This window comes from Moschus berezovskii, chromosome 15 (assembly GCF_049115385.1).
Source record: "Moschus berezovskii isolate FMDL1 chromosome 15, NW_MosBer_1.0, whole genome shotgun sequence".
NCBI lineage: Eukaryota > Metazoa > Chordata > Mammalia > Artiodactyla > Moschidae > Moschus > Moschus berezovskii.
In genome coordinates this window covers 45,314,256-45,340,859 of record NC_142474.1, presented here as the reverse complement: position 1 = coordinate 45,340,859, position 26,604 = coordinate 45,314,256, and the positions used below count along the sequence as shown (strand labels likewise).

Here is a 26,604-nt window from a genome sequence, read left to right as displayed (position 1 = left end):
CTTTAATTCTTATTCACTTTCTGTCATAAGGGTGGTGTCATCTGCATATCTGTGGTTATTGATATTTTTCCCAGCAATCTTCATTCCAGCTTGTGTTTCTTCCAGTCCAACATTTCTCACGATGGACTCTGCATATAAGTTAAATAATCAGGGTGACAATATACAGCCTTGACGTACTCCTTTCCCAACAGCCTTGACGTACTCCTTTCCCAATTTGGAACCAGTCTGTTCCATGTCCAATTCTAACTGTTGCTTCTTGACCTGCATACAGATTTCTCAAGAGGCAGGTCAGGCGGTCTGGTATTCCCATCTCTTGAAGAATTTTCCACAGTTTGTTGTGATCCACACAGTCAAAAGCTTTGGCATAGTCAATAAAGCAGAAATAGATGTTCATCTGGAACTTGCTCGCTTTTTTGATGATCCAACAGATGTTGGCAATTTGATCTCTGGTTCCTCTGCCTTTTCTAAATCCAGCTTGAACATCTGGAAGTTCACAGTTCACATACTGTTGAAGCCGTGCTTGGAGGATTTTGAGCATTACTTGGCTAGCATGTGAGATGAGTGCAATTGTGCGGTAGTTTGAGCATTCTTTGGCATTGCCTTTCTTTGGGATTGGAATGAAAACTGACCTTTTCCAGTCCCGTGGCCACTGCTGAGTTTTCCAGATTTGCTGACATACTGAGTACAGCACTTTTACAGCATCATCTTTTAGGATTTGAAATAACTCAACTGGAATTCCATCACTTCCACTAGCTTTGTTCATAGTGATGCTTCCTAAGGCCCACTTGACCTCGCATTCCAGTATGTCTGGCTCTAGGTGAGTGATCACACCATCGTGGAGCCATACAAGACAGAGGGCAGCCAGACCAGTTATGAAGCACTTGTAGGAAAAACAGAATATGTGACCTGGGGGAGAGAGCCCCCAGGGGAGCCAAGGTGGGAGTGCATATTTAAGCGACAGGATCCAGGGTTGTGCTTAGAACCAGATAAGGTGTGATGTGTCTGAGGGTCATTCTAGTGGAGACATCAGGCAGACAGTGAGATAAATTCAGAGGCAAGACCTCTGACAGTCAAGAGTGTTGCTATGGGTTTTTAAGCCTGAAGCTCATACAGGGAGTAAGTGTAAACAGAGAAGAGAACTAGGACCATACCCTAATGTCAGGTAGTGAGAAAACCATTCAGGGAAGGAGGCTGGGGGGTGGTCAGCCAGAAAGGGCAAGGATGAGGTGAATGTTTCCAGAAAGACTGGCCGCATGGAGGAAGGCTCTTCCCAAGGTCCTCCTTCTAACGCTGGCTGTCCGCCAGCTGTCACCTCCTCCAAGAAGCCACCCAGCCATGTCCACTGCCTCTGCAGTCACATGGTGGGGGTGGGTTGTCATCCCCCCTCACCCTCTAAGAGCAAAGCTGTGTCCAACTCAGCAGCTACCAGTCAGTTCTCAATGCTACCACGTCTTCCTTCTCGAGGAAGAATGTTCTCGAGGATAAACATTCTTGAGTCGATCTCCTGGTATACAGTTTCTGTTCCAGTTGCCAGGTCAGTTTTTCTTTTTCTGCAAACCCTGCCCCAACTCTGGGAGAGCTGCACGAGCCCTTCCCCACTCCATTCTCAGTGAGGCCACGTGGACAGCTTGCACTTGACCTTGACAGGAAGACTGACACGATGGAAACCAGGAAAATGCAGAAACCATTGCCAGGGCCTGGCCACAGGCTGCTCCCACAGTCCTATTGGGGTAACTGGGGATCATCTGGGGGCTTCGCAATGAATGGTTCTCCTCAAGGCTGTTCTAACAAGGTCCTAGGGGCTGCAATGACACCACCCAATCCCCTTAAGGTAAATCTTGCTCTTTAGATTTTTGGGAAAATGAGGTGATATTCAGGGGGAGGTAGGGTCTTTCCTGGGTCACCAAGGTCTGAAGTAGATTCAGTCTCATCGAAGTTTTAGATCCTTCCCGAAACCACTCTATTCTGAAGATGAGGATGGGGTGAGGACTTTATTCTGGGTGTGTGGGGGGAACCCAGTAGGGGGTGGACAGGTGTGACCACAGAGGTGGGTGGTGGCTCTTCCAGGGCTCAAGAAGGAGCCTCAGACACAAACCACAGATGCCAGCATGGGCTCCAGGGAGTCAGGTGACCCCACCAAGATGGTAAGAGGGGCCCAGATGCCAGCCTAGAGAGTTCTTAGCAGGTGGAGAAAGCCCTGACTTTTCTCCTGTGCCCTGCAAGGTGCATCGAAGAGTCTAGAATTTTCAGGCTGAAGCCTGACTCTAAGTGCAGACATGACCCCTTACCAGCTCCATGGCCTTGTGTAATACTGCAATTTGTAGTAAGAAATATATGTTTGGTCTTTTTTTCTAGCACAGAGCTCCTAAAAGCCTCAGAATCATCTTTTTATGTGAATGAGGTGACTTTAGGATAGCACCTAAGGATGGAGCTGGTTGGCAGGAGAACAAACCCTGTGATTTGAGGGCTGGAACTTTGCATCCCAATACTGTGAACTCTGGGGCAGAAAGAGGGGCTAGAAGTCCCTCAGTCAGCAGCAGCTGTAGATTTAATCAGTTGTGCCTCTGTAACAAGGCCTCCATAAAAGCCCCAAAATGACAGGGTTCAAAGACCTTCTGGGAGTACGTGGAGATGCATGGAGAGTGGGCCCCAAGAGGCCTGGAACCCTGAGCCTTTCCTCACCTTGCCCTGCACGTCTCGTCCATCTGAGTCACATCATGTTTTAATAACCCAGTGACATAGTAAAGAAAGGGTTTCTCTGAGCTCTGTGAGCCCTCCAGCAAACCAACTGAACCCAAGGAGGGGGGTCCTTTTTGGAACCTCTGTGTGAACCTCAGATCCATAACCTGCTCATCAGAAGCACAGGTGACAACCTGGACTTGTACCTGCATCTCCAGTAGGAGTGGGGGATACAGCCTTGCAGGGCTGAGCCCTAGCCTGTGGGATCTGATGGTGCCTCCAGATAGGTAGTGTCAGATGAAGGACACCCAGCTGGTGTCGCAGAATTGCTTGGATGGGTGGGGAAACTCGCACCACACACACACACACATACACACAGTGTGAGCTGAGTCTTACACACATACACACACACACACACACACACACACACTGTGGGGAAACCCCCACCACACACACACACACACACACACACACACATACACACAGTGTGAGCTGAGTCTTACACGCACACACAGTGGAGAGACCCCCAACACACACACACACACACACAGTGTGAGCTGAGTCTTACACACACACAGTGGGGAAACCCCCAACACATATATATACACACACACACACATATACACAGTGTGAGCTGAGTCTTACATGCACACACAGTGGGGAAACCCCCAACACACACACACACACACACACACACACACACACACACACACACACACAGTGTGAGCTGAGTCTTCCTGGGGCTAAGGGCGTCACTTCCTGGAGCCTCCGCTGTCTCACCTTTACAGGGAGCTCAGGACACCTCTTGGCGCTGCCGCAAGAACTCAGTGCAGCCCGTGTGTGTGCGCACTCTGGGGAGAAAGCTGTGTTCCAGTGCTTCTCTTCAGTCGGCTCATTCACTTTGTGACCTCATGTCATTGTTCAAGGAAAGCCCCCCACCCTGTGATGTTACATAGCGTGAAGTCCCAGCTGGACGTAAAGTCCCATTTGGAACCCAAGCCTAAGCAAGTGTTCAAACCACCCAAGTTAGAAAATGCAAAGTGACAACCACATGTGTTCCGAGTTATAAACCAATTAGTGAAAATCCAGGGGCTTCTTGTTTTTCCTAAAAGAATTTGCTGGTCGGGTGGAGCTGACCTCAAAACATACAGAGATTTTAAACTGCAATGTGGGGGAAGACAGAGTCTTTGAGGCTGGAGGGTCAGGTCCTTAAACAAATGGTGTAGGATTCAGGGGGTTGTTTTATGAGCCACATGCACGCAGGAAATTGGCGGTGACGCAGTCTCTGTGTGCGTTTGCACTAAAAGACACATCCATGGAGCCTAAATTCCTGTTGACTCAGGAACCAGCCAGCCTCCTGCTTCCTCTCCAGCAACTGCCAAGAGGAAATTGGAGGATGAAAATTCATAGTTTTGACGGCAAGAAATAAAAACGTTAAATGTCAAGGCTGAACAATTCAAGTGCGTTGCCTGCTCTCAGAAGGGCATCGCCATGGGGACCGCCTGCCTTTGCACTTCCTGGGCCTTGCGTCTGTGAGGCAGGAGCAGGGGATACTGGTTTAGGTCCACACTGCCCAGTTGAGTCTCCAAGTCTTATCCAGAGGTGAGAATGGTTGGTGAGATTGTCTGGCTTAGCAAGACCCTAAGAAACTAGTTTTTACGGGGGTAAGACTTACTGCCCTTGAACTTCCCTGGTGACCCAGTGGTTAACACTCTGCACTTCTATTGCTGAAGGCACAGGTTCTGATCGGGGAACTAAGACTCTGTGTGCCTCATGGGAAGCTGCACTGGACAGGGCTCCTAAGAATTCCAGAAATTGTTGTTTGTATTTTTTTAATCTTCAAAGTCTGCCTGTTAGCCCAACTGTGTTACTGTGGAAAACAAAATATCAGAAATTGAATGTTAACTCTTCTTTGCCTGTTCAAAATAGCAACCCTCACTCACCACTTCCCATCAATTTCAGGTGAAGGTCACAGACATTTGAATGCAAAAGAGATTAAAAAGTTTTGTCATATTTTTCAAAATATTGCTCTCATGACCCACGTTATTAAATTCACCCTAAAACTTGTATGTCGGGAAATTGGAAGCTCCCTGGAAGTCAGGTCCCCCAGGAAATAAGAATCAGGCCGTGCCAGAGGGAGAATTCAAGTGGCCACGGGGCAGTCAGCAAACACCGCTGCTGGAGGGGGCAGGGATGGGGCTGAGGTTGGACCAGGCCAGGGTGCCCTCTGGGTGTCAAGGAAAGCGCCATTCCCACTGCAGAGCTGCCATTTGCCCTCCATCCTGGAGGAGGGTCTTGGCCTCACTAGAATTCACCGCCCCGCACTTGGCAGATGTTTTGGGAGCCTAACTCTGTGTCATGCTCTCTTACAGATTCGGCTGAACAGCAGGGGGTTGATCTACTCCGTGGGCTTGCTCCTGGCCTCTGTCTTTGTCACGGTGGGTCTGCAGCCCTCTCCGCTCTCCAGTCCCCACCTATCCCCCCAGCCCCTTGGGTTCTCTGGCTACAGAGTCTGTTTGGACACCAGATGGGCTTGGCCTCCCGGTGGATAGGGACAGTCAACCTCGAGGTTGTCCCATCTCGTGGCTGTGTCCTCCACAAGTGGATCCTGGCAACCCATGAGAAAGCCTCCCTTTCTGAAAGGAGCCAGCCTCCTCTCAGAAGCACAGCCTGTCTCATGTCAAACACAAACATTTATCAAAAGCAATAGGGGGAATTCCACTTTTTCTGCAAGATGAGGCTACAGAAGGTTACATTCCAATTAACTGACTATTCCAGATTCCTCAACATCTCCATAAATCCATGGATGTGACCAACACTCAAAGACTGAGGACAGACTCGCTGGACAGTGAGTGCACTTTGATGCCACTGCACTGCCTTGGCCATCCATCTACTTGCATAATGTACTATTCCAACTCAGTTGACACCTTTGGTGGGAGCAAGTTCACACCACCATGTGGACTGACCCACCTGCCCTAAGTGTCTGATAGCGTACACGTATGCTACTGAATTTTCACAGTAGGAAATGCAATGTGTTTTTTGCTGAATTGTTGAGGAACTATTTGTTGAATTACATCTGACGTGAGAACATACATATGTAGAAAATGGGAATTCACAAGTGCAGGAAAGGTCATTTCCAGGACCAGCATGCAACTCCAACACCAAGGTTTTATCAAACCAAATACTGCCTTACACAATAGTGAAAACCCACCTATTCAGTCTTTTTAGGAGGTTCTTCAGGTTGGTATGACTTAGGATTATTACGCTTGTAACTGTCACACAGGTGCTTACTGCGGGAACTTCCCCATCTGGAGCTCACCACACTCCAATAGGTAGTCGCTGATATCAGCCCCATTATACAGACTGACAAGTGAGGCCTGTAGGGACCTTGTGTCTGTCCTCCAAGTGCCCACTGGTTTGCAGGTGCACTGTGTCTCCCGATGCCGTGGCCGGGCATTCCTGGGACAGGGTCTCACCACTGTCCCTCTGCCCTGGAGGGCTGTTGAAGGACTGAAACGAAGCAGGTCTGGGAGGAGAGGCAAGTTCCAATATCTGAAGTTTTCAGTGCGGAATTGACATCCCAGGGGCAAGGTCAGAACAGCTGGTTCAGGAGGAAGCCCACGCTGGAGACACCAGGATACAGAGCGGGTTTAGAGCCAAGGAGTCAGATGAGACCCCCAAGGGAGTGAGAGGCTGAAGTGTGAGTCCCGGTGCCCCGGACAGTCAGAGGTCAGGATGCTGGGGCCAGAGCCTTAAGAGGAACACAGAGGGAGCCGTCAGAGCGGCGGGAGGGAAACCAGGTGCGCAGGCGGTGTCTGGGACGCGGTGGAGGAGGGGCCGTAACCCAGGAGGGTCCCCACGCCCTCTGACCCCGCTCTGTGCCTCGCAGGTGTTTGGTGTCCACCTGAACAAGTGGCAGCTGGACAGGAAGCTGGGGTGCGGGTGCCTTTTCCTGTACGGCGTGTTCCTGTGCTTCTCCATCATGACGGAGTTCAACGTGTTCACCTTTGTGAACCTGCCCATGTGCGGGGACCACTGACCCGCGGCCGCGCCCAGCTCGGCCCCTCCTTCTGTGCAATACCAGCGGGCGCTGGAGGCCTCCGCTCCCCGACTCCTCCCGGGCCCTGCCCCTACCCGCCCCGCCAGTCCCGGACCCCAGGCCACTCCGGCTCTGCCCTCCTCCACGTGAAGACTCCCGAGCTCCGCGTGAATTTTCAAGCCCCATTTTTGAACAGTGACTGAGATTCTAGAAAAACTGGCTGCTAACTGGCCCAAGCCAGGCAAACTTAGTATATATCCCTCCTCCTTTCTTAAGTTATTGGATGGAAGACCGGCCTAAGGTATGAGCCGGGACTGGAGAAGAGAGAGGAGAGGGCCCACATATGACAGGGAGCGTTTGGGATTTTCCTTATGTTTGGGGCTGATTTCTAGGTTCCTGAGTCTGGGGGTTGTTTGGTTTTGGGGGTTCCCCTCTTTTCTTCTTTTCCTTCCAGAGATGGAGACTTTTTTCCTCACATCTTCTCTCACCGGGCTCTGGATCCTCACTGATCCACTGGGCGTCCCAGCTGCGTCCTCTGGGGTCGAGTCCCAGGCACGTTGGAGCTTGTGTGGATCTAGTGCCCATCAGAGGAGCGGCTGGGGAGGCCCCTGGACAAACTCCTTCTCGTCACACCCGGGGGCCTGCCCTGAGGCCCTGGGTTTTCCAGGAAGAAGACAGCTGCCCGCCTGTCCATTCTGACCATCACTCTCTCCCCAGTTCTTTCTAGCCTCTCAAGCAATAGTTGAAGCCTGCCTGCCCCGTTAACCTCTCCATCCTGAGCACCAGGCAGACGGCGCGGCAGGTGCCTCTCGCCTGAGACTCTGAGACTGCTCTTGGTTTGGTGTTTGGGCAGCAGGGAGTGTGACCCGGAGGCAGGAGTTGCAGACACTGGTTTCTCGGGAAGTGGAGAAGCGCACTTTGCACAGACACCGCCCCTCGTACTGAGTACACTGGACCCTGACTGCTGGCTCGAGGGCCAGCGCCCTTCCTCCCAGTCGCCTCGCCCAGATGCCCCAGCGCCCCCCCTTCCCCGGGGGGTGGGGAGGGGACACAGGAAGGAGGAACAGAACTGACACCTTGGAAACGCAGAATGTGTTGGATGCAGACTCGCTCAAGGGCGTGTTGCTGTGGATGTTGTTGCCAATCGCTGCTCAGCAGCTCTGCTAGGTTCTGTCCGATGCTGAATTACTCCGCCGACAACTCCACCGAATTGAGACCCACCCATGCTTGTTCACTTGTATTTATTGAAACTGTGGATCCTCGCCCCGTGCTGCCCCATGTATTTACTTTAAGCACTGATCACCTATTCATTCGGTATGGTTTTCCCCTTCCCCTGTACACACTCTGGTATGAATTGTAAAAATAACCTGCTACAAATGGGTTGAATGTTTCTGTCAACGGTGCCCATCGAGGCCAGCCTTGGCCAAGGGGCACCTGCTGGCCGGAGGAGCAGGAGAGGGAATCACCACTTCGGGCTTTCGGAGCTGAGACACACTTACGGATTCTGTTACACATTTTGCACTGGTTTTACGGAGATTGTTTTCTTGGACGGATAGTGTAAAATAAACTTCTCTGTTCTGTATCTTTCCTTGAGCAGTTTCCTCTTTGTTTCTCCCTGGAGTGAGGAGGACACAGGGAAGGTGAAGAGACGGTGTCATTGAATGTTTACTGTTTCTCGGTTGACGCCTCTGGGAACCTGGTCAGTGTCTGGCAGATAGCAGGTATGAGGTGACAAATCGTGGGTCCCCTCTGAATCTTGAAGGGACTCTAGGCCTGTCATTCTGTAGAATACGTGCAACAGTGTGTTAGGAATTCTTTCAGCTGTACATAACAGGAAGAGCATTCCAGAGCTGACAGTGATGTCCAGCAGGGCTCAAGTCACCCTCCTGTCTGATTTTAGTAGATTTCGGTTGTGAAAATGAAGACTTCTCCAAGGTGGTTCCTTAAGAAAGAAATAAAGTAATACATAATAAGCCATATTCTGCATGACTCTCAAGAAATCATTATCAGGGGACTTCCCTGGCAGTCCAGTGGTTAAGACTTCATGCTTCTACTGCTGGGGCTGGGGGTTCCATCCCTGGTTAGGGAACTAAGATCCTGCATGCCGTGAGGTGCAGCCAAACAAACAAAAATCATTACCAGGATCTAAAAGTAGACCGAGAGGAGCAAACAAGCCAAATTCATACCTGAACCTCAATATAATTGTTTTATAGGAATCAGAAGAAAAATAGCTGGTAATTCACAGTTCCAAATTTATTTTTAAAAATCTCTTCCCAGGTGGTGGGGAAATACAAAGCTAGGAACTTAGCTTTGTCTTGAGTGTTTACGTCTAAAAGTGTTTTACGCCTATATTGGTGCTTTTCATAAATACACGCTAGACATGGACAGAGTATTACCATAACGTGGATCGGTGCTTGCAAAGCATCAAATGCTTTTATGTTAAATATTCTGTCATACTGGTCTTGATTAGTCTTAGTCTTAAGTAAAGACATTTGATCCAAAGCCTGATTTTTTTTTTTTTACATGTTTGCTGTGAAATCTTGAGAAAGCATAGTTCCAGGCTAAATGTCTCAGAGAGGAAATTCTGGGACAGGTTGTTTCCATGTTTCATGCACCATGATTGCTGACCTAGGAACTGGGCAGGGTTCCTTTCTGAAATGAGCCCTGGGCATCTTCCTGCCCTGTCTCAGCCACGCACATTGTGTCTTAAATTGCTGACTGAGAACATGCTTCTGACTGGGCCGGCTGTCCAGCAGTGCACAACTGCTGATGCAGCTGTTTTCCCTGTCCTGGGATTTATTTATTTGGGAGAGGTTGGCATGAGTTAGAGGGAAGAACCTTCTTGCAGCATCCCAAACCTGCCAGTATCACCAGAGAAACCCTCTCAGCAGTTTTCTGGGATGTGTTGATTTCTGTAAACTCCCAGGCTGTGATTTCATGCACAAGGGGACACCTCAGTGGCCCTGAATGGTGAGGGGTTGGGAAGTGGATCTTGAAGCTTGCACTTCTTCCTAAACAGCCTGGGTGACCCAGGGGGTACCGCCATACACCCTCTTTCTAGAAAGTGTGTTCCCAATGTGGCCAGGGCCTACCAAAGTCACTGTCCCCACACATGCCCTTAGGTGGCCTTGCATACACTGAGAGGCCATGAAATTTCCAGATGGCTTTGCCACTTCCCAAAGCAAAGTGCTGGTCCTACCCTTGAAGGGAGAGTGCACTTTTATAGGTACATGGTTTGTATTTACCTCCAAAAAGACCTGGAGAGCTGCTTATTATGGTTTCCTAAATCTGTGGCTTCTGACATTTGTAGCTTAGTCCTAAATGTACATGCTAGGGTTTGAGACTCTATGTATCTCAAACAGAAAATGTGAACTTATTTTAAGCCCTCAGGTTAAAAAAAAAAAAGCCTAACTGTCTTTATTTAAAAAGGAGGGAGGACAGGGTAATCATATTGTAATGTCCAGACAGTTTCAAGTTGTAGTATATAAAATAGGAATAACATTCAACCTGCAAAAAATATAATTAAGTGTAGCCTTAGAGCTTTACCTAATTGTTCATGAAGATAGTCAGATTTGGGGCAAAGGGGACAGAAATAGGAAATTAGAGATGGTAATGTTGCTCTTTCCAAGATTTATTTTCATCTTTTCAAAATAGGATGGTTATCCCATTAATAGATAATTATCCAATTCTTCTGATCCATTTTGATCAAGTACTTTGAAGTAGATGGGACATTGCCTGCTTGGATTTTGTGTCATCTTGTACTAATTAATGCGTCTCATTTATTTTTATTTTCTGCAGTGGCTGCTCAACACACATACACGTGCGCGTGCACACACACACAGACACACACACCATCTATCTGACACCAGAACTCTGTATGGAAACAACCCAATGGATCTTTGAAAGTTTTCCAATTATCCAGCTGTGTATTACAGTCCAACTGCAGGAATCCAGTCGATTCAGCCAAGTTTTCTCTAATAAATAAAACGCCGCGTGTTCATCGCATCATCATCTAGAGTTTCAGGCAGTGCAGAGATGTTGGAAAAGTCAGGAACTAAGCCTGTGGACAAGCAGAGATTAACAATGTGCACAAGATAAATTATGCCATGCCTCAGGATTGATTTCACATTGAACTTTGTGGTTCATTTCAAAACACAAGGCAGGATAATAAACCTCACCAAAATCTTTCAGATAGCTTACTGCTGCACTTGGGACGTTTATTTCCTTAGTAAAGTATACCCAGGCGTCCCATTAACTTTTTACTGAACCACAGTTTAGCACACACTCTTGCCAAGTTGTAGAGGTTTTAAATATAATAAATAATCATAGTTAATACTCACCCTGGCTTTTTGTCTTTCTTTTTGCAGTGGGTGGGAGGAGGGGGGAAGAGGTAAGATTAGAATTTCAGCATCTATGCCATTCAAGGCATAAATTGAAGTTATTTCATAAGTGTATTCAAATATATGTGAATTACATTTCTTCTTTAAACAACATCCATCTTATCCTGTCTATCAAAAGCTGAATTTGGTGATATCACATCTTAGGTTTGTTGGAACAATTAATCCAGTAACTGATCCCAGAGAGCTGCATACAAAGCCCGCAATGAAATGTGACAAGGAATTTCTGGATCCTGGCAGTTTGTTTTTTGGGTACTTCTGAGCCATGCCTACAAGTCATTGCTAAAAAGAGCTGCATATGTGTGAAAAAGTACTTTCAACATAAAACTAGTATTTTAAAATTTTTCCAGAAAAAATGTATCCACTCAGTTTCATATCTTTCTTTTTGACACATAAGTCAAATGTTTCACCCATGATTAAGATGATTCATTCTTCAAATGCTAGATAATAACCCTCTGCTCTGGTCAGACACCTTTACTCCAACCACCAATCTGGTTTTGAACCCAGATGCCTGCTGCTTTATTATTAGAAGAATCTATCTCCAGTGATTTCAGGTAGGTAAAACATTAATTCCATATTATCTAGTAATTCATTCATGTCAGGTTGAATTGTTCCCTCCAGTTGCTTAGAAGTTAAATACAGTATTATTCAACTTCATATATGAAAAAATGCATTTACCTGCATTTACTCATCTTATGGTCTAAATCAGCATTTTCCAAATTTAATAAAGCATCAGACTTACCTGTAGACTTGTTAAAATACAGATTTGGGGTCCCTGCCTCTGAGTTTTTGGTTCAGTAGTTCTAAGGATAGGCCCCAAAATTCATATTTCCACTATCCCTGCTGGGTCTGGGTCACACTTTGAGAATCACTGGTGTAAATAAGGTGTTTTGCCCATAAAGCCATATTTTTCCTACAGTAGCATCTACCAGTATCAGTAGTGTACAGCCTACAGAAAAACACACAATACAGACATATATTATTCCTTTCATTCTTTCAAAATACCTTTTTCTTTCTACTTCCACTGAGCTGTACGAATGACTGAAAGTAGGAAAAGAAATATGATCAGTTCTTCAAAACCATATTCTCTATTATCTGGCAGAAAGCATCTGCTCACAGTCAAAGACAGCCTTCAAATCAAAACTAAAGCAGATCAGAGCAAATGGTTTAAGATGATAAAGCAGGAGAGCCAGGATTCTGGGCAAGTGTTAGCTTGGGAGAGATGTGAGCAGGCCACCACCATTTTCATCCCAGGTGAAAAAGATTTTGTTCTAAATCCCAACAACAGAAAGTAACAATGAATATAGGAGAAAATTTCAACACACAAACTCCGAGTTGCACCTTACAACTGTATCTAGCTACGTTTCTAATCTAAACCTGTTCCACTGATGTAAATCCATCCAACACAGATGTCATGACTCTAAGAGAGAAGTAAAAGCCTGGCACTAGAGTCACCTTACTCTCACTGCCATGACCGGGGTTCAATCCCTGGTCAGGGAACGAAGATTCTGGAAGCAGCACAGCCAAAAACAAACAAAAAAACACCCCAGCTAGAGATCCTGCCTGGGGCTCAGAAACCAGCATCCCCAGGCCGCCCAAATCAGATTCCACCTAGAAACAACTGCCACTCCCAGGTGAGACAGGTCCAGGAGTGGCGCTGCCTGCAGCCAGACCCTAACTTGGTCTCGGGCTCCTGGTTTATCCACGAGAACCTCAGGGAACACACTGTGCTCCCAGATGACATGGTAAAAGCCACATTTTTATATCCACTAAAAGCGCTCAAGAATCAGGAAGTGGGCTGAGATATTACTCTGCACAGTTGGAGTGGGGGAGGACAAGGAGGAAAGGCAAAGTCTTCCTTCTAGAAATATAACATTTTATACTTGGTCTCTGCCTGTATGGGGTGGTCCCCAGAAAAAAAAAGATGAGATCTCTCCCTGCGCCGAGAAGCAACAGCATAGCCAGTCAAGTAACATGTGTGCTCCTGGGGCAGCATTGCCCACTCAGGCCCACATGTGTCTTGTTACTATTAATTGAATACAAGGTGTTGTATTCAAGGTACTTCATTTTTTCCCCAGACCCCTTGGTAACAGAAGCAGGTCTTTTACCCTCCCAGGCAGAATTTAATCTGCCGCCTGGATATTAACCAAGGGCACTTCTTAGGAGAAAGAGCAAAATGTTTGAAGACTAAAAAAAGAGAGCCCTGCCAAGAAAACTCACTCATTTGTTATTCATCAGGCAAATCAATTCATTGGAGGCATCAGTGCTTCGAGTGCCCTGGATGACCAGGTAACAGGGTTGTACTTACGACTCTCAAAAGGAGTTGAATCCTTAAAAACCTGGAAATAGAACTGCCATACAACCCAGCAATTGCGCTCCTGGGCATACACACTGAGGAAACCAGAATTGAAAGAAACACATGTACTCCAATGTTCATTGCAGCACTGTTTATAATAGCCAGGACATGGAAGCAACCTAGATATCCATCTGCAGACGAATGGATAAGAAAGCTGTGGTACATATACACAATGGAGTATTATTCAGTCATTAAAAAGAATACATTTGAATCAGTTCTAATGAGGTGGATGAAACTGGAGCCTATTATACAGAGTGAAGTAAGCCAGAAAGAAAAACATCAATACAGTATACTAACACATATATATGGAATTTAGAAAGATGGTAACCTTAACCCTGTATACGAGACAGCAAAAGAGACACAGATGTATAGAACAGTCTTTGGGACTCTGTGGGAGAAGGTGAGGGTGGGATGATTTGGGAGAATGGCATTGAAACATGTATATTATCATATGTGAAACGAATCACCAGTCCAGCCTTGACACATGATACAAGATGCTTGGGGCTGGTGCACTGGGATGAACCAGAGGGATGGGATGGGGAGGGAGGTGGGAGGTGGGTTCAAGATGGTGAACACATGTACACCCGGGGCAGATTCATGTCAATGTATGGCAAAACCAATACAATAATGTGAAGTAATTAGCCTCCAATAAAAAAAAAAATGGAGTTGAATCCAATTCTGAATTTTAAACTCCGTTTTGGTATTTGTTTCAGGAAGGAGTTCTGGCCCTGTGGTATTTTAACCTAGGTGGGCCAGCTGCACGGAGTGTGAATCTGAGACAAGACAGCCTTCCAGGGTGAGGGGTAAGTTTCCCTGCACGCCCCCTGGGAAGATGGCATCCTGTATTGCTGTTTACCTGGGAGTTCCTGGTTGTTAGTCAGCAGTCCGGAAAGCAATGGAGGCCAATCCCAAACGCTGCCAGGTCCCTCTGTTTTCTCCCCCCACTTCACATCCATCGACTGTCCCGATCGGTCCCACCTGGCACTTGGTCATGTGTCACAGCCTGACCTGATTTCTCCCTTCCTCTTCCCCAAAGGTGGGCAGAGCTGGGCTCCTCGAGGATTCTCATTACCGAAGCAGTGATGCCAACACACAGCAAGCACAGACACGGGCGGGGGGTGGGGGGGCTGGGTTAACAAGAGACCCAGGTTTGGTGACACAGGAAATAAAAATGGAACAATTCTAACCCAACTTTTGAGCTCTAGATAATGACATGGTGGCCATAATAGCATCCTTCTTCTTGCTAAAGGCATAATTCAGAGGAGCCAGCAAGGTCTGGACATAAGGGCAGTTGGAGACAGATCCCATAAAGATGAAATCTCACAAAAGTAACTGTTTGCCTGATTTTCATGGGCCTGCTTGGCCCACACAGTGTCTATTTCCCATGGAGAGGGGCATTCATGGGGCAGAAGATACACAGAGCAGCTTCAGAGGGATACTGATGGCTAGGAGCATCGGAAAATGTGTTACCATAAAAATGTTTACGTCAGTAAATGAGGCAGGTTTTAATTTGGGGACTCTTGAAGCCAGGAAATGCCAGAAGGGTATTCTGTTTAACCCTCAATGTCTGCAAAAATCCCTCTTCTTAAGTAAATAAATGGGCATTCTTGATACTTGAACATAGAATGTGTAACAGGGAAAGGAAGTTAACAATGAACTTTACAAACCCTGGACTGGAAGTGGAGAATGCAATGTTTTAAATAAAAACTGTATTTAAAATTGGCACCATTATTTAAAAAAAAAAAAAAAAGTCTTGCATGAAGACTTCACAGGACTGGTGCCTCAGGTTCTCTGTCTTGATTAGAATTTTAAGGTAATAATAGTTGTTCAAGTCGCAATCGTGTGTCTCAGAGACTCCACCTGAAAATGCAGACATTAAAAAAGCTGTGAGTACCCAAAACCAAGCAGTCTTCCGCTGGCTCTTCAGAGACCCACCCCTACCCTGGAAAGTCGTGTATGTTTTTTACCCTAGGCAAGGCTTTACTGGGCCGGCTGGCGCACAGGGAACTGAGAACAATCAGCAGGTTTCCTTTCTGGCTGCCAGAGGGGGGCAAGCTTGTTCCTTACATGGGGTGAGGGTAGAGGCGTGTCCAGAGCTTGGTTGGAGGGGTGGCTTAGGTGTTTTGCCTCCCTCACCCTCTTAAGTGGTGTTGTGTGCAGGTGGCTCGAGCAGTTGTGTATTGTGACAAGTCTGGAAGACTTTTCCAAGGCCTCCTGGCTGTGTGTCCATCCGGGTCATGGTACTGAATTCAGTCCTAAAGCAGTGGTGGCTGGGATCCACATTAGAATCACCTGGGGTGTGTTTCAGATTACCCACCCTCTCCCCCACCGTCATTCTAAACTGGATGATCTGGTTACTTGTTTGGGGCTGCCTGGATGTTTCTACCTGTGTCCCTGGTTCAGAACCACAGCTCATGGAGTATAATCAGACCATTTGGGATATGTGATTGCGCAGAACCACACAGGAATGCTGTGGGTCTTTGCTACTCAAAGTGTGGGTCAGCCTTCAGCGGGCAGCTTTGACTAGAGTGAGAGACTTGGGGAACCCTGTAGAACGGCACTGTGCGCTGGAACTTTCCACAGGAACGTGACTGTCCTCCACCTCTGCTGTGAGATATGGTAGCCATGAGGTGCACATGGCTGTTGAGCACTTGAAAGGTGGCTTGGGCAGCTAAGAATAACCTTTTTAATCTTGTTTCATTGATTAGAATTTGCATGAGGAAAGCCACGTGTGATGAGTGACTGCAGAGCCAGTAGAGTATCAAGGGGCAGACCTGGCCGACAAAGATGGTCAAGTTTCCTGGGGGTCCAATGGTTAAGACTCTGAGCTTCCAGCGCAGGGGCCATGGGTTCTATCCCTGGTTAGGGAATTAGATCGCACATACTGCACAGCACAACCAGGGAGGAAAGAAAAAAGGAGGGTAAAGTTTCTTCCTTGGTGTTGAGAAGATGCCCAGGGGTCCTGAGGCTGGTTGGCCAGAAACAGGAGGTGCCTCAGGGAAGTAGTGCAGGGTGCTCGGACCAGCAGCATCACCCAGGAGGCGTGTTAGAAAAGCAGAATCTCAGATCCTACCCAGACCTCCTGAATAAGAACCTGCATTAAAAAAAATTTTTTTTAATTTTTATTTATTTGGCTTCACTGAGTTTTAGTTGCAGCATGCAGGATCTTTTAGCTCTGATATGCAAACTCTTAACTGTGGCACATGGGTTCTGGTTCCCTGACCAAGAATTGAACCAGAGCCCCCTGCATTGGGAGCACAGAGTCTTAGTCATTGGACCATCTGGGAAGTCCCAAAACCTCCATTTTAACAAGGTCCCGGGTGATGGATATGAACATCTGAGTTTGAGAGTAAATGTCAGTAAATGTCACTCTGCTCTCCAGGGGACAGGTGAGCATTTACACACATACTCTTTTAGAAAGTCACTCTGCACTGTTGGCACCTGAGAATATTACAGGAAGTACCAAATGGGTTTCCCAAATAGGTCATGGGGAGCAACACAGTTGAAATTGGGGATGGATTGTTTTTTCCAGTGGTCATGTGTGGATGTGAGTTGGACTAAAGAAAGCTGAGCACTGAAGAATTGATGCTTTTGAACTTTGGTGCTGGAGAAGACTCTTGAGAGTCCCTTGGACTGCAAGGAGATCCAACCAGTCCATCCTAAAGGAAATCAGTCCTGAATATTCATTGAAAGGACTGATGCCGAAGCTGAAACTCCAATACTTTGACCACCTGATGCGAAGAACTAACTCATCTGAAAAGACCCTGATGCTGGGAAAGATTGAAGGCAGGAGAAGGGGATGTTGGATGGCATCACCGACTCAAAGGACATGAGTTTGGGTAAACTCCGGGAGTTGGTAATGGACAGGGAGGCCTGGCGTGCTACAGTCCATGGGGCTGCAAAGAGTCGAACACGACTGAGCGACTCAATTGAACTCAACTGAACCGACTGCTAAATTTGGAAGTCAAGAGAGTCATCTTTTAGTTCTAATAAGCCTGTTTTCATTGGATGAAGGAATAACTATGGAGAACTTCATTAAAGGGCCGAAATCTAACTCACGGTGAATCTTCATATTCACCCCACTCTTTAAACATGGACTCACGTGGATATGCTGTCAGAAATATTGCTAATACTGGAAATTCCTGTGTGGTACTGATAAACAGACCTGTCTTCTTTCCATAATCAATCCAGGACTGATTTTCACATTTTTTTCCTTCTAAAGTTCCATAAGATTTCGTGTCATTTGCAAGATGAGAGATTTCCTATGGGGAGAAAAAAAAAAATAGCTCAACCAAGAAAGTCATTGCATTTAGCAGAAGGAGGCGGAAAATAGAACAAAGAGGGGAGTGATTTTTATGCAACAGCAATTTTTTGTAATAAGTGTGGGGACAGGTCCCCCCAGGAGGACATTTAGGCTGTCATTTCTCAAAGGATAATTGAGACACAGCTGGATGGTGGCAGGGTTTGAAGCCAGAAGCAAACACAGCCAGGAAGCGGAGGAGCAGATGATTCAGCCCCCAGGGCATGGGTAGCTGGGTAATTTCCTCACGCAGGGGAGCACCGACAGTCATGCTGACATTGGTGGTATCCTGCAGTCATCTGGGCGCAGCCATCTTGCTGTGAGTGAGAGGAGAACCTGTCCTCAGGCAGCTCACGCGAGTAATTCAATCACAGCTCTCTGCAGGCTGAATTCTGGACATTTAGCCCAGACTGCCCCTGAATTTTCCTTCCCTAGGGCTCTCCTGTCCCCCAACTCCTTTTCCCAGTTAGCACCCCAATCCAAACATAAAACAACAGGGAACTGGTTTTAGAGGTCTCTTTGACAGCTGCTCAGGCCATTCGACATACCGCCCACCAGAAGAATGGGGGAAAGGGACAGTTAGGGAGTTTGGGATGGACTTGTACACATGGCTATATTTAAAATGGGTAACCAATGAGGACCTACTGCACAGGGAACCCTGCTCAATGTTATGGGGCAGCCTGGATGGGAGGGGAGTTTGGGGTAGAATGGATACATGCATATATATGGCTGAGTCTGTTTGCTGTCCACCTGAAACTATCACAACATTGTTAATGGGCTATACTCCAATATAAAATAAAAAGTTAAAGAAAAAAAGAAATGCCGCCCCCAGAAAGCGATTCAATGATTTTACACCAACTTTCATCTCCTCTCTTCCTCTTCTATAATAGCAATTTTTTAAAGCAATCATAGACTATCATTTGCAAAAAAAGCACAGGATGAAAACAAAACTGGTGTTTAATTCTGGCATTTTATGTGATTCCACCTACGTGTAAGAGCAAAGCAGTGAGGGGATCTGGTTAGTCACCTCCTCTGGGGACCTATTAGGCCTGTCACAGGAAAGCACAGCATCTGAGCTTTGACACATAACTTCTTCCATTCTACCACCAAAACAAGGATATAGAGAAAAAGTCCAGAAGTATGTTAAAGCACACAATCAAAAAGTTTTTTGGTATATTTTATGTAAAAGTAAAAGAAAATAAGTATAGATCTAAGAATTGTTAACTCAATAACAGGAACCAGTGAAATGGTAAACCTGGTTACCATTTTTAGAGCATCTAACATCCAAGTGCATTTTGAGGATCTGGGGATTTGTAAATTCACAGGGACTGTGGGAAAAAAGTGCTCAATATAGAATTAAAAGTTCTGTAGTGCTTCTCACTCTAAGTGTAATACATGCAGGAAACAGTGAAAACTTGAGACATGTGATTAAGTGTTAATTTCTATTTGGAGGGATTTGACAAAAAGAAAGAATTATGAAAGAAATTCATTCTCAAATATTATTTTCATCTTAAACAAGAGACAAAGTTTGGTTACCTTTTTAAAAGAGTTCCATTGATTTTATCCTAAATGGATGTTGAATTTTGTCAAAAGCTTTTTCTGCATCTATTGAGATGGTCACATGGTTTTATTCTTCAATTTGTTAATGTGGCATATCACATTGATTGATTTGCAGATGTTGAAATATCCTTGAATCCTTTTAATAAATCCTACTTGATTGTGGTATATGATCCTTTTAATGTGTTGTTGGATTTGGTTTGCTAATAATTTGTTGAGGACTATTTCATCTGTGTTCGTCAGTGATACTGGTCTGGTTTTGGTATCAGGGTGATGCTGTTCTTGTAGAATGAGTTTGGAAGTGTTCCTTCCTCTGCAATGCACCAATCATTTTTATACTTGGATGAACACACTATGTATTTGTTTTGCCATTGATGGTAGAGGGCTTTTTGTGTTTATCATTCTTTTTCCATTTGTGTGCATGAACTAGGGGTTTAATAGAGGTGAGAGCGTGTATTTTTCCATTTTTCATTAATCTAAGTATTTATAAGCCAATCTTTAGGTATTTGAAAAAGCTAGGGCTGTTAGTAAAGCTAGGCAAGTTTCACAATACTATTGTTCAAAGAATAAAAAGATTTGTCACATTTTGTGACTTTAATTATCTTTCAAGTTACTTTGATAATTGTTATGGATTGAATTGTATCTCTCACACACACATACAAACACACATACAAATATGTTCAAATCCTACACCCTACAACCTGTAAATGTGACCCTACTTGGAAATAACCTTGGCAGATATAATCAAGTAAAGATGAGATCACACTGGAGTTGAGGGGGTGGGGCCCTACTCCAATGACTAATGTCCTTATAAAAGGAAGATCTGGATAAAGACATACAGGGAGAATGCCCCATGACTATGGGGGCAGAGACTGGAGTTGCTCTGTCACAAGCCAAGGACTGCCCACAACCACCAAGAAACTCAGGGAAACACACAGTACATACTCCCCCTGGCCCCCACAGGAAGGAACTAACCCTGTTTTATTTCAGACCTCTGGCCTCCAGAACTACGAGAAAATATATTTATCTATTGTCTGCAGCCACCAGTTTAGTGGTACTTTGCTATGGCAGCTTTAGGAAGCTAGTCCTGTGATGCTTCAGAGAGTGACACTGAAATAGAACCAAGTTTGTCAGTTCACCAAGGTCTCTCTGATGTGACCTTACCTGTCATTTCCAGGAAAGAATTGTAACCACTGGTGAACATGGGGAAAATGGCACGACCCTGTTTTAACCCTTCAACATTCCTTACCAGCTGGGACCCCAGGCCTCGCCAAGCTGGCCACCTCTGCTGCAGTGTTTCTGTGGGAGAGCCATCCAGGCAGCCCCTGGAGATGCCAGGGCCACACGACCTCTGACTTGGACGCACACACCCCTGCCAGCCCCCAAGGTGGGACTAGACCCCGCTGCCATTCTGCAGGGGTGGGCTTGACCCTGGGCTTGTGGGATGAAGCTTAGTCTAAGGGCACGGTGGGGCTGTCTAATGGGACTGGGGTGCATAAGAGAGATCCACGCTTCTGCAAGTCCTGCTCCCATTCACTGATAAGCAGGTAGGCAGGCTGAGGGCCCAGCCAGCAGCAGGAAGGAAGAGGGAGGGCTCTTGAAGAAGCAGATGCTGAGGCTGGAGCTGGGCTGAGAGAGTAAGACTTCACTAGGAGATGGGAAGGTCACAGCCCCAGCCTCTGGACATCTGGAAGGTGAGCAGACACAGAGCATGCGGGGAGCCCGGGGTGAACCACGGCCTACTTCTGCCTGTGCTGAGCACCGAGTGTCCACCCCCAGGGGCTGCTAGCCTGAGAGCGATGCCGCCCCCAGCGAGCATCTGCCCTGTGTTCGCAGACCAGCAGAAAGACAGCCTGGCAGATGTTGTGACTCCCCACAACACCAGCATGCCTGTCCGCCCTCATATGGGACAGTGGGGGACACAAGTGTTAAACCCCCATGTCCAGGTCTCCGGAAGCATGTTTTTAGAGAGAAAGTGGATTTCCTGCAGCAGTGTGTGGAATTGAAAGTCTGAATATTTCTGAAGGCCTTGGATGGTAAATGTCCTCTGTTGATAACAGAAATGATTTTAAAAAGTTCTAAAAGGAAGGAGGGAAGGGAGAGAGGGAAGAGGAAGGAAAAGGCAGTAAGAAACCTCCAGAGGGAAGGGACATTTAAGAAAAAATGAGGTTTCCAACAGGAAGTGAGTTGACACACAGCATGCTCATGATTTTGAGGAACTGAAGGAGAATAAGAAGAGAATTCATTTGGGTTTGATGCTGGAAACATTTCTCTTTAAATGTCCTGGGAAGAGTGGTGTTGGATTCGCAGAGAAGGAAAATTAATCTTAGCTTGTGATGAGGCTGCAAAATGAGCACTGCTGTAACTGTGTTAATGTGGTTTGTGTTCAGTCTTTAGAATCAACCTCTCCACAAAGTCTGGAAAATGACTTATGGTTTCAGAGCAGGACGCATCTCTGAAAATAAACCTGCAGCTGACAATGATCGTGTCACTGAAGCTGTCACACGTTTGTCCTCCCAGTCAACCCCAACGTTTTGGGCACCGGGGATCGGTTTCATGGAAGACAATTTTTCCACGGACCAGGAGGTGAAGGGATGGTTTCAGGATGATTTAAGTGCATAACATTTATTGTGTACTTCATTTCTATTATTATACATCAGCTTTGCCTCAGATCATCAGGCTTTAGATCTCAGAGGTTGGGGTCCCCTGCTTTACATGACCTTTCCTCTCCCAAATCTGCTGGGTCTTTTGCCTGTTGTTCAACACACCTTGCAGGGCGCAGCTCTGTACCCTGGGCCTGGTGGTTCCCTCTCTCTCCTTTCAGCTGAGCAGATCTACCCTTCTGCTTCCATCCTGTGTCCCTCAGCAACCCCAATGGATGATGGCCTCACTGCCCATTTGGAAATGGCTCCTCAGCTGACTACCTGATGGAGGAGATGAGGAATGGTCTCTTAATACCCCCTTATAAAATAAAAACACAAGCCAAACATGCTAGCACAGGGAAATTCCAGTGTCTCCTTCGGAAAACTCTCCTAAGGTTTTCTGATGTCAGCAGGGAATCTGATCTATCCTTGAATCTTCCCTGTTAGCTCAGATGGTAAAGAATTTTCCTGCAATGCAGGATATTGGGGTTCAATCCCTGGATTGGGAAGATCCCCTGAAGAAGGGCATGCAACCCACTCCAGTATTCTTGCCTGGACAATTCCATGGACATGGAGAATTCCATGGATAGAGGAGCCTGGCCGGCTATAGCTCATGGGGTCACAAACGGACACAACTGAGCGACTAACACACAACTACATTCTTGAATCTGACCTATTCTTGATCATTTCAACTTGCTGAACAAAAGCAACACACACCTTTCTGTTCTGGCCACACTCATTATGAATCACACTTAAACTAGGCACATGCCCCTTTTCTTGCCAAGAAGAGCAGAGGGATAAGCCAGTTCCCCATGAGCACCGTGCTACTTGGATGCAGGCTCAGCAGTTCCCACCCTTGGCTGCAGAATGCCAGCACATGGGGAGCTTTGGAAAATCCCAACCACGTCCAAACCAACTCCCTCAGAACCTTGGGTGCTGAGGCCTGGGCCTCAGTGTGTCTTAAAAGCTTCCCAGGTGATCCCAAAGAACAGCAAGGCTAAGGACTGATTCATAAGCTGCAGCTTCTAGACTTTTCTAGGACTTTGGCTACATATTAGCACCACCCGAGAACTATAAAGCTGCTGATGCAGGCACCCCACCCTTGAGACGCTAATAGGTCAGGGCTGTGACCTGAGCCTCAGGGTTTTATCAAACTCTCCAAATGTAATGCACAACCAAGGTTGAGACTCACTGGCCTTGACCAGTATATAACAGAGCACTGACGGGGGCAGGTAGGAGTGGGTGAGAGACCCCATACCAGGAGCCGCAAGGAACCTCAGCAGAGACAAGTCAAGCCACAGGGCATGTGATGGTATTTAGTGGAATCCAGCTTTTCACTCACATCATTAGAGAATTAGAGAGTGGGTTAGGTGATCAAGTTCCACTTTTAATTAGAAGAAAGCTTCTTATTTCTGCCCTCGTGTCTCCCTTGACTACCCTGCAACAGCGCCGTAGGCCCCTTCTCCCTAGGCAGCCGCCAGCATCCCTGATGCAAATGCAGTGTCAAAGCACAGCAGGGCAGCCCCAGCACCCACCATGGTGAGGGGTCCCTGGAAAGAGGCTCCAGGACCTGAGCCTCTTAGGCATCCCTTCCTGTGGACCCCAGGGAGCGGCGGACAGAGCTTAGGGCAAGGAGTTATCTCCCAGTGATGCTTTTTCTTCTGCTGCTGCTGCTAAGTCACTTCAGTTGTGTCCGACTTTGTGTGACCCCATAGACGTCAGCCCATCAGGCTCCCCTGCCCCTGGGATTCTCCAGGAAAGAACACTGGAGTGGGTTGCCATTTCCTTCTCCAATGCATGAAAGTAAAAAGTGAAAGTGAAGTCGCTCAGTCATGTCTGACTCTTAGCAACCCCATGGACCGCAGCCTACCAGGCTCCTCCATCCATGGGATTTTCCAGGCAAGAGTACTGGAGTGGGGTGCCATTGCCTTCTCCGGCTGCTTCTTCTAGGAGTTTCCAAATGAAACCCAGAGTGGGGATGTTTCCAGTGGAAGCTAGGAATGAGTGTGACCACAGATGTTCCCCAGGGCTCATGGGCCCCTCCTATCTCCCTCAGCAGTAGGCCGAGTCCCACGAGGTGGCAAAGGGCCTTGTGCTCCCCACCCTAGAGTCTGTCCTACAAGCCTCTGCTTCTGTGACTTGCTTCCAGCCTACAGAACAAGGAAAAGGTATGGTTGTCACTCCCATGAATACATGTGCTAAGTCGCTTCAGTCGTGTCTGACTCTGCTACCCCATGGATTGTTAGCCCTGACAGGCTCCTCTGTCCATGGGATTCTCCAGGCAAGAATACTGGAATGGGTTGCCATTTCCTCCTCCAGGGGATCTTCCCCCACCCAGGAACCGAACCCTCGTCTCTTATGTCTTCTGCATTGTACAGGCAGATTCTTTACCACTGGCGCCACCTAGGAAGCCCTAGCAACTTAGCACATGTACCCCCATGAATACATAATGACATATAAAAAACTCTGTCTTGCTAGTGATGAAATAAAATTTATATTTTAAGGCAGGACAAGAAAAATTCAACATAAAATTCTCTCTCTGCCTTTGTCTGGACCTTCTTCCTCCCCAATGTGCCATGTGCATTTGAATTACACATAAACCTTGACTGCCTCAAAGAAGGCTTGCCCAACCATGAAGATCAATTTTTTCTTTCCTCTGATGCCAGCAACGCAATTTCTTAAAAGAACAGTGTGTTTTCCCGGCTCTGGAGAGAGTCATGGAGACTCTCTGCTTACTTTGCAGGTGCTTACCAGAACTGTGTGTCCAGTGAACTTTACGTTAAATAAGCTGTCACTTTGACATATGATCCTTTGTCTTGAAAATGCGTTATGTCTGTGTTTTCCACTTCTAACAGGTGAAACAGTTCTCCAAGCTTTCTTAGAATCTGCTTCCCAGGTTATAATCCTCAGTTTGGCTCGAATAAAATTCCCTCTTGTTTCTTCGTGATAGTGAATTGAATTCTTATCAACAGTGGAATGCGTTAGAGTGAGAAATGCTCTCTGCTGGCCATGAAGAAGCAGCTGCCACGCTGCAAACAGCCCAAGGAGACAGCCACATGCCAGGGGGCCATGGGCTACCTCCAGGAGCTGAAGACCAAATGAACAAACAGGCAGTGGCCAGGCCATAGTTAGAAAGAGAACCCTGACCCAGAGTCTGCAGCAACCAGTCCAGGAAGCCCACCTATAGCAACCAGGAAGCCGGCTGCCATGTACATGTCAGACCTGTAAGAAATCAGACCACTGTCTCTAGCCACTGGTCCAAGAAGCAAAATCACGACCCCTGTAACCACTGATCCAAAATGCCCAGAACTTGTGTTGTACGAAAGGAGAGAAAGTTAAAACTCCCTTTGACAGAACAATCAGAACTTGATTAATAACTGACAGCCTCCTGATTTTGTCCTGATTTCCAACATGGGACCACGCAGAGGCCAACAAGCTCCCGAACCAGCCACAGCTGGTCAGCTGCATCCAGTCTCCCCAGTCCAGCGGCCCCAGTCTGGGCACACCTGACCTGAAGCTGCCTTTCTTCTCCACTGTCAAACTTTCCTGCCCCTCTACCTGCCTTTGAGTCTCTGCCAAATGCAAACAATGGTGGCCAACTCCCTTGCTATTGAAAGCTCTAAATAAATGGTCTTTCCCTGTTCCCATTTGGTCTTCATTTATTGCCACTGAGCCAAGAGCCTAAGCCACACAGCTGCGAGGAAGTGAATTCTGCCAGCAAACGTACCAGCTTAGAGAACCCAGCAGAGGGTGCAGGGGTCTCAGATGAGGGTGTAGCCCCCGCCAACACCTGGACTGAAGCCTCGTGAGGATGAGAAACCTGGCTAAGCTGCACCCAGACTCTTGACCCAGGGAAACTGTGAGATGACACACACGTGTGCTTTGTTGGGCTGCCACGTGTGTCGTGATGTAACATGAGCCACAGGAAACTAAATACACAGATCCTTATACACAAGTGACACAGCCTGGAGCCGAGCCTGGACTCTCTCCTAATACCTATGCCAATTAGAATAGCCAGTGCCCTCAAATATCATGCCTGAGGGGGTACCACTGCCAGAAGGGCAGCAAATGTAACAAACACACCTGAAGCAGAATAACCGGCAACAACAAGCAATGATACAAATATTAAGAAGTCAGACATGTGATACAAGAATCAGACCTCCCACAAAAGGGAAAGGAGTGGAAGTATGAAAAGAACATTTTGATACAGAAAGTGACAAGCGGAATAAAGAATAGATGGATACAAGGAATTGCTTGTCGGTTCAGTGGTCAGGACTCTGTGCTTCTACTGCTGAGGGTCTAGATGCGATCTCTGGTCGGGGAACGAATATCCTACAAACTGCAAGGTGAAGCCAAAAAAAAAAAAAAATGGATACAAAGAATCAATGAGCAGGAAGATGTGACCCAGGACCTCTCCAACGAGGCAGCAGAGGAGACTGGAGATGGAAGATGGAGAAGTAAAAAGGTTCAGAGGATGGAAGCTGACATGCAGATCCAGAAGGAGACAGGGAAGGGCCTGAGGCATGTCTTTAAGTTACCCAGAATGAAGACAGATGAGAGTCTACAGCTGGAGAAGGCACCTCACTGTGGATGAAGAAAAATTCTCAGACCCCATCACAGTGGAATTCAAACAC

The 26,604-nt window shown here is 46.9% G+C and overlaps 1 protein-coding gene, 1 long non-coding RNA gene and 1 pseudogene across 2 annotated transcripts in view; all 3 read left to right on the top strand.

Annotated features, from left to right (window-relative positions):
* Window positions 1–8,300, top strand: part of SLC24A3 (solute carrier family 24 member 3) — a 435,205-nt gene extending 426,905 nt beyond the window's left edge. The window contains exons 16-17 of the mRNA XM_055430518.2: window positions 5,052–5,117; window positions 6,569–8,300. Coding sequence (XP_055286493.2) covers window positions 5,052–5,117; window positions 6,569–6,718 — 216 coding nt within the window. The 3' untranslated portion in view covers window positions 6,719–8,300. The remainder of the gene's footprint in view (window positions 1–5,051; window positions 5,118–6,568) is intronic.
* Window positions 8,301–20,797: 12,497 nt separating this feature from the next.
* LOC148775431 (uncharacterized) lies at window positions 20,798–25,911 on the top strand. The gene is made up of 3 exons (XR_016039236.1): window positions 20,798–21,022; window positions 21,719–21,914; window positions 24,826–25,911. It is a non-coding gene; the product is annotated as an uncharacterized LOC148775431 (long non-coding RNA).
* LOC129535352 (U6atac minor spliceosomal RNA) lies at window positions 25,283–25,368 on the top strand (annotated as a pseudogene).
* Window positions 25,912–26,604: the final 693 nt, after the last annotated feature.